The 12702-nt window shown below is 41.2% G+C and overlaps 2 protein-coding genes across 11 annotated transcripts in view; one reads left to right on the forward strand and one right to left on the reverse strand.

Moving 5' to 3' along the window:
- Positions 1–6503, forward strand: part of arhgef9a (Cdc42 guanine nucleotide exchange factor (GEF) 9a) — a 54332-nt gene extending 47829 nt beyond the window's left edge. For 7 of the 9 annotated variants that reach the window (XM_079667730.1, XM_079667732.1, XM_079667734.1 and 4 more), the window contains one exon: positions 2301–6503. In XM_079667730.1, coding sequence (XP_079523856.1) covers positions 2301–2476 — 176 coding nt within the window. In that variant the 3' untranslated portion in view covers positions 2477–6503. Of the gene's footprint in view, positions 1–1405 lie in introns of all 9 variants that reach the window. The other 2 variants (XM_079667731.1, XM_079667733.1) reach the window with 2 other exon arrangements.
- Positions 6227–11975, reverse strand: asb12a (ankyrin repeat and SOCS box-containing 12a). Of its 2 annotated transcripts, none has more exons than XM_079667741.1 (4): positions 11693–11975; positions 11027–11356; positions 7455–7983; positions 6227–7372 (listed from the first exon to the last, which is right to left on the reverse strand). In XM_079667741.1, exons 2-4 carry the CDS (start codon positions 11309–11311, stop codon positions 7227–7229), a joined length of 960 nt encoding a protein of 319 aa, XP_079523867.1. In that variant the 5' UTR covers positions 11312–11356; positions 11693–11975; the 3' UTR covers positions 6227–7226. The 2 variants fall into 2 exon arrangements, with proteins under 2 accessions (XP_079523867.1, XP_079523866.1); XM_079667740.1 differs by having other exon boundaries at positions 11027–11351; positions 11693–11972.
- Positions 11976–12702: the final 727 nt, after the last annotated feature.

A 12702-nucleotide genomic window follows, 5' to 3' on the forward strand; every position in this document is an offset into this window, starting at 1 on the left:
TGAAGAAACATCAAAGCAATCGCATTATTTTGACTTATTTTCAGATTTGTTTTACAGCCAAATATGTCAAAAATAATGCTAAAGGTGGAGTTAGCAATTCTTACACAATACACTTTCAAAGTCAAAAATATTTACCCATGCAGAGTTTCACGCATCCTTTAAAGTCTTAATTTACTTTAATTAAATTCTAAATGTTTCTTAAATATCATTTAATAGATCTTCAAATATATGCCCTACTTTTTGTTTAAATGCAAATAAAAGAGGGTTGGCAACATTTTCTTTTTGCTTGAAGTCGGGAACAGAACCACATTTTAAATAAAAGGTTTTCAACCCGGTCAGAATTTTCTCAAGCGTCCCTGCCTCTTTCACAGCCTAAGATCGCCACTAATGCTACTCTCAAAGCTTCTTAAGACTTTGATTTTAGATTTAGCTAGATATACATTTAGATAAAATGTGGGGGAGTATATTACGTTTAATACACCGTTTAAGCTGGAACCAGTTTAAAGCCTGATGCTGCCTTTCCATCAACACATAAACATTTCGGACAGTAGGAATCAAAGCCCTAAAATCACATTTCATTAAACCGCGATTGAAGTCGACTGGAGACGCCAGCGATCTCTCAATATTGTTCAGTAGAAGTCTACACTTTGGCATAGCTGTTTACTCAAACATCTTACAGTATGGCGGCTAACCCTAATTGCCTTTTATATTAGTCTACTATTATATTGTTTAAACATGTCAATAAATATAGCATTATTCCAGGGCTTATTTTCATTCAAACTATGTGTCCGTTATACTTCTGCTATATCGCAAAATAAAATGGGTAATACATTTGCTGTAGAAGTTTGGTCTTAAAGCGGTCCATTTTGTGGCAGTGCTGAAAAAACAAACACCCCTGATGCTGTAAATGGTAAACAACGTGGATTGGTAAAAGAAACACAACATTTTATTTTAGCCAATCATCAACAAGGGGGCATTCATGTTTTTAAAAAGATATACAGATTAATGTGGATGTAGGCGGATGTTCAAATATCAACACTCTTCCTTCAGAATGTCTGACTCCACCTTGAGCTCCAGCAGCCACCAGATATCTCTGTAACAGAAGAACATGTCAAGCGGGTTCCTCCAGATGCTAGCCCCTCACAGAGCCTCAGACAGAGGACCCTCATGTCCCCCCCTGCTGGTATCCCCCTTTAAGATTTAGCCATTTGAGCGCTAGGCTAGATGTGTGTACATTTTACTATTGCCAGTTTCAAAATGAGCATGACCATCCATTAAAGTATGAATTAACCCCTTGCTGGAATGTTTTCTCTGACGTTAGGACCCCTGTAGACGTGTTGTGTGTTTTCTAAGTGCTGTATGTGTACATGGCTGGCACAAGGTGAAGTACTCTCTTGAATTTCAGATTCATTTATAGATTTCATCTTGAAAAAGAGGGCCATGTTGTATGGACATGGTTTGAGAATGATAAAGGTATATGCATTAGAGTTCTCCTTTAGAGCTAGCACAATAAGATGCCATGGCAACTGCTAAAGCAGCATTGGGAGGTGTTGTGATTAACACTGGAGCACAGTTTAATCTAATACAATATAACAAAAGACCCTTCTAACTGCTCAGTATTTTAAGCAAATTACCCCCCAATACAGACACTGTTCTAATTTTATTCCCTCCTAAGATGCCATGGCAACTTTTGAATATTTCATCTCCGAATATTGATCTAATTTTTACTGCACTAGCACTAGTTGTGATGCTTGTAGACTGTAGCGAAATGACGCCGTAGACTCTAGTTAAGCGCATATTAACAGCTTTTCTGTTGGCTCTATTTTCGCCACTCTTGTGTTTCTCAAGTGTCGAGGGGGTGCTATTCAAACAAACGCGCTGTCAACAAACACGGAGGAACAGCGTCTCTTGTCCAAATGCCTTGTTTCATCAAAACGTGAATCTGTCTGTTCTCGTGTTTGCCCGCTACACAGTTTGATTGAATAGCATCTTCAGTCTCCCTTGTGTCATTGCTAGAGCTGAATTCCCCGATTCAACCGTCATCATATGATCATTCTGTATCATATCTCAGGTTTAATATGCAGGAATGCTAATGTGTGTCCGTGTGCCTGTACTCCGTTAGCATGACTCGGTGTTGTGTTGTTGTGTCCGTTTCCTGATCCGTTTACTGACGATGTTTCCTCTTTTTGCCATCCACCTTTTTTCTTCTTCTCTCGCTTTGTGCCCCCCGCGCTGCCTCCTTGTCTCCTCCCCCGCCCACCCCACTCCCGTCTTGCTTCTTTTTGCACCTGCCTTCTCAGGTGTAAACAGGTGCACGCCCCCCTCATACCCGCCCCCGCAGGACCCCCTCAGCGCGGGGCAGTATGAGGTATCGGAGGACATGGCACAAGGAGAGGTTTTTGAATTCAGTCAATCCAAAAGAGGCCAGGCTCCTTTCTGGCAGAATTTTAGTAGATTAGCTCCATTTAGGAAATAGAGATACGCGGACTCTTCTGAAGGACCAGATATTTTTCTTAGACGCACTAAACACTGGATGATCCTGACCCATCATGAAGAAAAATACGACAAACACACACAAGAGACTTTTGAAAAATGAAGGACTATTGTGAATATGATCGGCAAGAGGACTGAAGACTTTGGATTTAAACATTTAAAAACGTTACGATTCATATATGTTAGCAACGTTATAAGTTATCACGCTTCTCCGGCTGAACTCTTTCCCCCTCGGATTCTGCATCCTAACGCCATCTGAATGTCCTGGAGTTATTTACATTGTTATATTAATTCATTTTGAATCCATCGTCTGGAGAGAGAAGGCAGAGCCGGGGCATTTCCTCGTAGTAAGATCGTGATAGAACAAGCTGACATGTTGCTGCTATGTGAGATTGCTTGTTTGCATTCTTCTGAATGTGAGGTTGAATAATTGACAGCTGACGAAGGACCCGCGGAAACTCGGCGTCATCTCTGATCCATTCTGCCACTGATCTCAGAGCAGCCATGCCATCACTGTGTCTGCCCCCCCTCCTTTACTCCCCTCTCTAGCTGTCCGCATTATAGTAACCCTCTCTTCACCCAGTATGACGTTCTCAGTGTTTCCCTCGCTCTCTCCTCTCTATCTCCCGCTCCATCCTCAGTGAGTCACAGGCTCTCAGAGGAAACAGCTTCATTCTCTTGGCAGGCTGCCATCGGCCACGATACGACGGGTCAGGGAACAAATCGATAGATGGGAACATCAATAGAATATTTTCATCCTTTCACCAAACACTTCTGACAGGGTATTCATAACCCATCACACCCAGGGGGGGGGGGGGGGGTTGACGAGAGATGAAACAGCTGGGCGCGGGAGATAGGCAGACTATACGCTCCACCTGCCTTCTGTTTAAAACCCCCATCGCCTCACCCCCCCCCCCCGACACTCTCCCCCCAGAGACCACCCCCTGTAGCACTGTGCTGGCAGCTCACTGGGCGTTTGGAAAGAGTACAGCCTACCTCCTGAAACAGCTTAAAGTGAAAGCATTGGGCGATATTTAGAGAAGAGACTCCTTCCGTTAATTCTTTTCTATCTCTCACATTGTAAAAAGCACATATCCAGTCAGAGGAACGCTTTATTTCCTCTCGTGTGAGGACGCTAAATGGGTCCCAGTGTGACAAATTAGAACGATCCCTTAACCAGCACAAGGGGAAATGGTCACGTAATAAATTCTAAATGAACAACTGAAAGAAAGGACGCTGCAGAAAAGTGAATTCAAAGTGTAGCATGCAGATGTCCTCTGACACATTTCTCTCTAAAGACCGCAGCTTTAAAATCTCAGCTCCCACACCGTCGTCTTTCCCGATCTGATCAATGTTCTGGCATTCAGCTTAAGTGATCAGATTATTGGTTTGATCAAACAATGCTGTGGATCCCGCCACATGAGGTTTTAGAATAGATCTACTGAGGAAACAACTATTTACACACATCATGAAGGTATATTCTTTTCTACAGTGGGGAATGTAAGTGACACACGGTTGGTGATCATGCTTTAAACCTCAGATACTTTGTGTTGAATTATTACCACCTGATGGACAGTACATATATGACAACTTGTGCAATGTGATATATCATTATATATCTTCACTACTCACTACCACGTGATATCAAAGAGTTTATATATTGTTCTATGTCATTCGTTTGCCTTCTTATAGGCCTTATAACCTACTGGAGAAGAAAAAAAAAGACCTTTTTAGAATTGCTTTGTATGTTGTGTAATTTATGTTTTGTTTCAGTAAAAGGAAAGCGTTGAAAAACGGGTGAGTCGGCTGCTGGTGTTTGTAGAGAGATGGCTCCCGGTGAGATTGTTTTGGAAGATTATTCCCTGGTCTGGCACTGCAAAAAAAAAAAAGATATGGTTCCCAGGCCATGATAACCTCAGGTCCCGTGCTACGCCCCCCCCCCCCCTCCCCCCCCTACTTCAAGCCACCAACACACACATAATCATGCACACTTGCTGGCCCGTTCTGCTGCGGAGAAGAGAGATGCTATCTAACAGTGCCTTCCAGCATTCCACTAGTGATTATCTATTCAGTTTCACAGGCAGATTTGAATTAGTCATGTATTTTCCCTTCGGTGTGGGACTCGCATCTCTCTCGTACTTTCTCTCTCACACACACCGGGAATTCCTCTTTCCCCAGTGGCAGGAGATCCAGAAACTTAAGAGGTCATGCCTTTTTTTCTTCATTTCCCCCATATGAGTAGATACTGTGCCGTCGGACTGACTGAAACACACCTTATCATATTATATCACACGTACATAGCGGTAATTTTATTGCACAGAAATAATTTAGAAACGTTATCATCTATTTAACATGCTGAACGGTGGTTTCATTTCAAATATATTATAGTCTATTAGTTTTCAAAGTATATTATTAAAAATCAAAAGAAGAATCATCTATTTTACCTTGATCAGCTTACACACTGTAAATAATGTAAAAAAACAGATCATATATTTGGATATTGGTATTTTGCGTTGGAGACGAATGTTGTTCCAGTTCTAGCGTGCGGTAGACCTCAGTACCAGGTAAATGCATGCTCGTGGCATCCAATATTTTGCATGAGACTTTAGACAACTCTTAGCAGATTGTTTAGTTTCATTTTACTTCCAATGGGGGATTTTCTTTTTGTTTACCACACACCGCGGAACCATTCATTTGTGAAGACCATACCATCTCACTGAAGGGAGTTATTTTCTCTGTCCACCTGTCTCCAGCTCACATCACCGCTTTGTAGCTTCTGGTTTTTATTTATTAAGTAGAGTGGGACACTTTCCTGAACTGTTGATAGGTGAAATGAAAGGCACTAATGCTCTCTTCGCCCAGATATATTGGGTACTATAAACTGTCATTCTAAAGTTATATCTTTGACTTCAACATGCACTGTCGTAGTCCAAACTGCTGTTTTTGATTTGTTTTTATTTTGATTTGAATACCATTAACCGCTGAGGTAAAACGGGTATCATTTTTCTATGACAACGGTGAACAAAATAGGAGTTAGCACTGATCATGGGTGTTTGTGTATAGATTTCTAGTCAAGCAGAAGAGCTGAATAAATGAAAACCTCTCGAGATGAGCTAAAAATAAACATAATCCTGTAGACACACAAACACACACACAAACAAACAAACAAACATACACATACAGTACTTCATTACAATTCATATCATGCTCTTGTTTCTACTTAAGAAATTATTCTTTTGACTTGACAGTAACAAATTAAATTCTTCACTTGTATTTATTGAATGCAGTATTAAATAGAACCATTTTGGCCATGCCGTTAAAAGGGTGTATATATTGGTTTTATTTCTCTTATATAATTATCATCTGACCTTGTGCTGAGAGCTGAGAGGACAGCCTTTTTTTTCCTATCTATTTCCGGTCATAAAACCAAGACAGCCAATTTAGCAGACTGTCAATTTGATGCATCAGAGGTTTGCTCAGATTTATGTCATTCCTTTCAGCCCGTGAGGCGCGTTCACTCACATTTAGCATATCAGTAGGAACTCCTCGCGGTTGGTTATGCAGTCCTGTGTTGTTTCACAATAGTCAGGTAACAACAGTCTTCAATGAGCCATATTATTGATGTGGTGTTCAATGACAACAAGGTTAAACCGAAGACTGACATCCCACTTTTGGAAATCTCCTCATTGTAAATGACCTTATAGTTTGAGGTCTGGATTTTTGCCTATCACAGAAAAATGTACTCACTACCCACATCCTTCGTCACCATATGCAAACATTTGTCCTTTTCTTTCTCGCTGGCCTTTTGAGTTTTGATTATTTGTTGTAGAAATTAAAAATAATGCCTATTCAATCCAGAAACTGTGAATGGGAGAGTGGAGATGTCAACTGTATGTACATTATATGTTTTGATGTAATCAGAAGCACTGGGAATATGTTGTACTTCGCTGTAAAAATAAATCCATATCTGATATAGCTGTACTTTTGTTGAAAATAAAACCTCTACAGAACTCCATGTCTAGGCGTCAATGTGCGAGTGGGAGCATTGTGCTGGTTTTCCTGTTAGTGACATCATTTCCTGTCCCCATTACCAACAGCTGACACATAAACTCCTGCATTTATTTATTACAAAAAAGGGATACAAACGGAAGATAAAAACGTTCTCAGAAGAATATTACAAAGTCACAAAAGAGAAAAAAATCACAAATTGAAGCCTGAAAATGCTGTCATCAATGAATAATGAGACTTATGCAAACATATTCTCCCGGTTGGCTGCGCTGATCGTTCCGTTTCCATGTTTTGAAGTCAGCAGATGCAAGAGTGTTTTTCAGGCAAGATCTAAGACGCCCTGCTGCGATGCAGACACCGTCTCTGTGTGTTTGTGTTTCTTGATGTCTAAATAACTCAACCGAGACTGTACAGTATGGGAACAAGAACAAATCATATGAGGAGCCTCAATGAGCTATGAGCAGTATTACTGTGGTCTCTAGTGGTCAACCGTGGTGTTACACTTCCCAAGGACATGGCCCATTGGCATGGTCATTTCTTTCACTTCAATGAGATTTGTAAAGCGCAACTATATATTAAAACTTAGCTTACGTAGCTTCAAAATATATAATAAAAACAAGGATTTACAGAACTTGGATGATATATCTTCTGTGTGTATGATGTCCTACAAATAAGATAACTGGAAATCAGTCATCCAGTCATGTATCGTGATTCTAAGTTGAGCATCATAGGAGTTCAGATGTGATGTGCTTCAGGTAGTTCCTCAGGATCAGAGGAACGTCCAAATTTCCAATGGTACATTCCTTGTTGCCAAAGGGAAGGTATCCTCTTATCGCTAGCCGAGTCTGTGACATCAGTGTTTTGGGACAAACTGGAACAGAAACAGAAAAAAGGTGGATCAACATCTTGACACTTGTACAATGCACAGAACCAAACTGGAACTACTTTATCACCTCTCTCTTTGAGCAGCAGATTCAGAGCCTCATTCTGCTTGGTAGTCTTGTCAATGATGAGCGTGGGCAGATACACGTCGGCCCCAAAGTCTATGAGCAGCTGGATGTACTCCCCCCCGCAGCCGTAGCGCAGACACACCTCCAGCACCGTCTTCGGCTGCTTTATCCTGGCCAGCATCTTCTCGTCCGTGCAGTTGTAGTTGGGGTTGGCCCCGTGGAGAAGGAGCAGTTTGAAACAGTCCATGTGTCCATAAACAGCGCAGATATAAAGGGGCCCCCTGCAGGTGGTGGCGTTGGAGGCCCATTCAGGGGCTTTGGGCTTGACATCCACCTCGGCTCCGAAGCGCAGCAGCTCCCGGAGCACGTCCAGGTCGCCCTCCCGGGCCGCGGTCAGTGCCGGGGTGCAGTTGTTGTACTGGCTGCCGTTGGGATCGGCCCCGGCCTTCAGCAGGGCCACCACACAGTCCAGATGTTTCCCATTGACAGCTGTGAACAAAGGCGTCTGCGCCTTCACGTCCAGGCTGTCGATCTGAATTCAGACACAGCAGTACATCAATATATTCTAACAGTACAAACACATGCCTGACAAATTGAGACACTATGCATCATTAAGGTTGCATCTCTGGGTTTTTTTGTGGATGTGAACATAACATTGACTAATTATCATTTCTCAAGATCATCAAGGCGTATTATTTACACTACCTGAATACACTGAGATTAATTAGCATTTATTTTTTCACCTAATGACTTGAATCCAGTATTGAATCTCCTTTTTAACTCTATTTTGGTTTAGCTTAGAGCTTCACAACTTCCTGAATATCACCCATTTCAATGCTATCATTCCATTAGATGTTATCAGTTTTTATAACTACCGTCAGTGTTTCGGATGGAGTCATAGCAGCGGTGCTAAGGCACGTAGACCCAGCATAATGTGAGCGTGGAGCGTGTGGAATTTTTTAGTCTGTGCACTTGCGAAGTGCGCCCTGACAATTTGTTTCTATGTGTCTGCCAGCACAAGAAAGGCTCTTGAGGCCTAGAACCAGGGCCGGTTCTAGCCAATTTACTGCCCTAGGCGAGATTTTATATGTAAAGAATAAATGAAAAATCTCTACAAAAGACAAATACACTACAAAAACAGAAACTTATTGACATAGGTCATATACGTCAAAAGGGCTTCAAATGTATTCAATATTGTATGAACATGTTCTAATTGGGGGGTGGACGTCACATCTTCCAGGGGGGTCCGGGGGTATGCCCCCCCGGGAAGATTTGTTTGAACATTTTAAAGTAAAATGCTTTAATCTGGTAAACTTTGAGCACACAATTACTAGAGACCTGATCTAGGCAGTACAACTCTAAAACACCCATATGAAAAAGATCGGTTTACATTTTAATAATCAAATAAGTATGTGAACATAACCAATAACCTACCATAGCCAATAACAAATAAATGTAACTTATTTTATTTTTGTTGTTCATTTATATCTTAACATTTATTAATTTATGCATATTTTTGTATCTCTCCAGCTTTAAATAATATTTTTGGTTTACTGTCCTATAGTATACATTGGAATGATTTCAAACCTGTTTTTATTTATCCTAATAATTATAAAGGAATGCCTTGGAAATATGTGTTTACATAATTTGTAAACACATATTTGTTTGAGACCCACTGAGATAACTTAGACGAAAAATGTACTATCTAAACACTCAGAGTCCTTAACCTCACTGAGCCTCTCAGTCTGACAGGAGAGCTCTCCTCCACCCTGGTTGTAGAAACATCTACTTCTTATATCCGTTAGCGCAGCTAGCACCAGATTCTAATAACAACAGCGCCGGTACCGGTGCGCCCTCTCTCTCTCTCCCTCGCTCGCTCTCTCGCTCACACGCTCGCACTTTGGCTGTGAGCTGCGGGCGCCTGATAAGCCAACATCCCCCACTTTCATCACTTACAGCGCCTATGTCAAAAATCGGGCCTGCCAGTACATACAGTGGCAATGTCTCAAGATTTAGCAAAAATACACCTTTATTGAACATACAGTAACACAAATACTACAAATTCACATAACAAATAACAATCAAAAACGAAAAAGGGTCGCCACTTATTATTATTTTATATATTTGTATATAGGGGAAACACTGCTACCCCTCTAATTAATTAGAAGGGGCAAACTCCCCCCACCAGGAGACAAGAAGGTGCATGTCTGAGTTTTCTCAGGATCCACTTTTATTTAGGTTGGCTTTAGTTGCTTTAAAACAAGTTTTCTTAAATGATGTATGTGATATCAGATTGCTTACATTGTCCTTGTGACATACTCGTAGCTTCTGCAATGCCACATTTCCAAACCCCAATAGTCTAAGAAATGTCCCATTGTTCCTAAGACCCATTGCTCAAAAATTACACACTATTCGCAAAACAAACCAAAACCCCATTCTAACAATTATCCAAAATAAGTACTTGTGCTTGAGTAAAAGTAAAGTTCCAGAGTGTAGGAATACTCTGTTACAGTAAAATGACTGCATTCAAAAATGTTACTCAAGTAAAAGTAGACAAATACTATCATCAAAATATAGTTAAAGTACCAAAAGTAAAAGTACTCATTGTGCAGATTGGTCCATTTCAGAGGAATATATATATGATATGTTTTGATTATAATTATTGATGCATTATCAAAGCTGGTAAAGGTGCAGCTAGTTTTAATGACTTTGTTTGTATACTGCAGGGTAGCTTGTGAATTTACTCCAGGTGTAACTAAAGTCTGATTTAAGTGTTGATTATATTTCTCACCATTAATTCAAATCTGCAAAGTAACTAAAGGTATTAAATGAATATAGTGGAGTTAAAGTACAAGATTTACCTCTGAATTGTAGTGTGGCAAGTAGCATCAAATGGAAATACTTAAGTAAAGTACAAGTATCTAAAAATTGTACTTAAGTAGTACTTGGTTATAAATGTACTTGATTACTTCCAACATCTGCAATTATCTATCTTAAACCTAACCGACCTAACCAACACCACTCATGATTTGAGAGTGTATTTTGGGAGAAACAGGCTTTCAGAAGTCAAATCAGCAGACCCCCTTTAACCCATATCTAGACTGCTGATAAGTGATAACCCCTGATACCGGCTATGTAATGGCATGATATCATCTCAAGAGGGTACAACTGATTACTTACATTTAACGTCTCCTGCTGGGGACTGGTCAGGCAGTATATAGTGGGGTTATTTTAGCTTCTGAGTACAATAATGCTGAGGTATGGAACACAACGCTAGAGGGTTCGGTAGGACTTAGATAAACTGCAGAGCTCCTTTCATATTATTCGTTTGATCCATTGTTCTAGAAAAATATATTATTTTAATGCCTTTAGGTTCAAAAATCTAGTTTCTAACTCATCATTTTTTATAGGTGAAAAATATCTGCTGGCGGTATCTAGGAACATTATTAGGCTTGAAATTAAATGTGTGATTTGGGTTATTAATCAGGATATTTATAAACATTACACCCACCAGCAGCACTCACTCTCAAAGATCCATCTCACCATCCTCCAAACAACAGAATGCTCCCCCTCACCTCGGCACCGTGCTCCAGCAGCAGCTCCAAGCACCTCAGGTGTCCCAGAGCAGCAGCAGTACGCAGTGGGGTGACTGGGACCCCCCACCCACTCCGAGCATTGATAGACTTCCTGTAGGACTCCTGAGACAGGAGCTGGGAGAGCAGCGGTCCGTCGTCGCTGCTCACGGCGTTGTGCAGGGCATGACACTGCTCGTTGTCTTCATCCTCCTCCTTAGGCTGCAGCAGGGAGAAGATCTTGGAAATGTCCATCAAACTCATGTTGACAGCTTGGCCCAGAACCATAATGTTACCCCGAGGCCGGTGCAAGTCAGAGCCCTTCCATCTGCACTGGCAGAAATGTCACAGGAAGATGTTAATACACCCGAAAACACACACAGCTTTTGACATTTAGAGTTATTTTTGTTGGACTTGATTTTCATTCGAATATATAACACATTTCGACATCTGTCTTTCATGAACACACAGTATAAGACAGTGCAGTTTGTTTACATGACAAAGCTACTTCATATAACTCAAATTACAGTAATACAATCTAAATCAAGGCCATACATGAGTGCTTTTTAGACAAAAATATAATAATTGAATAGTTCGCCACTAAGGTCGACAAGATGTGTTTAGTAGAACAAAGTAACAGAGTGTCAACAGCAGCAACGAGACACTTACCTCGATTAGATTCTTGCTGATGTTTTTTCCAACGACGTGAGAAAAATTGAGAATTTAAAGACTTTCAGAACTTCCGAATAAGTCACGTGGACAAGAGAAGGGAAGAAAGGTCCGAGTGAATGTGTGATGCTTCCACAGGAGCTGTGAAAAGCGCAGTTTGGCGTTTGTGTGTGTGTGTGCGTGCGTGCGTGCGTGCGTGCGTGCGTGTGTGCGTGTGTGCGTGTGTGTGTGTGTGTGTGTGTGTGTGTGTGTGTGTGTGTGTGTGTGTGTGTGTGTGTGAACTGACAGAGGGGACCACAGCTCCTTTCTGGGGGGTGGGGGGCTAATTTTAGGCCACAGATGGGGCCTGGCCAAACTTCCATTCTTGGAGAGTCCCTGCTCAGGTTTATAATTAGAAACAGGAGTGACACTCAGACAGTGATTGGGGAGTGTTTCCTGAGTAAAAACAAAAATGAAATGGAGACGTCTGTGTCTACAGTGCATGGAGAAGCCTAATTCTCCATATATATTAAAGACACAACAGCCCAGAAATGCATGGTTGGGTTTATCAGTGTAAGGATAAGCCTAATAACCAATACTACAGACCAATAGTTTGCCAGTAGGTGCCCTGTTATCACCCTGCTCCCCTGACTCACACCAAAGCAGCCATTTTCAGTGTCAGCTATGTGACTTCCGAGGAGCAGCCAGTCAGCTGTTGCCCTGCCAAACCCCACCTCCATTTCTTTATAATGTCCCATGTTTAGAGGAGAGAGACACCACATTCTTTCAGCAGTTGGCACAAGAGTCCAGATTCCTATCATTGTATAAATACACAAGGACAATTAATTTTTTTATTTGAAGACTAAGCAAAGAACAATTGCTTTTAATTCCCTCTTCATGAACTCTGACACAAGGAGCCATGGCAACACAATAAGAATGACACGTATGATTCAATCATGCCCTGTTCTGTAAAAGCCCATTTAAATTGCATCACAAATTAAAAATACTACAACTAAACTGCATCTTTGACC

The sequence above is a fragment of the Notothenia rossii genome (genome assembly GCF_949606895.1).
Source record: "Notothenia rossii genome assembly, chromosome: 3".
Lineage (NCBI taxonomy): Eukaryota > Metazoa > Chordata > Actinopteri > Perciformes > Nototheniidae > Notothenia > Notothenia rossii.

Coding starts and splice junctions, on each gene's coding strand:
- asb12a (XM_079667741.1), bottom strand. CDS start 11,311: ATGGTTCTGGGCCAAGCTGTCAACATGAGTTTGATGGACATTTCCAAG. Junction 7,984..11,026: donor TGCTGGAGCACGGTGCCGAG/GTGAGGGGGAGC, acceptor GTCTGAATTCAG/ATCGACAGCCTGGACGTGAA. Junction 7,373..7,454: donor TCTGCTGCTCAAAGAGAGAG/GTGATAAAGTAG, acceptor TTTCTGTTCCAG/TTTGTCCCAAAACACTGATG.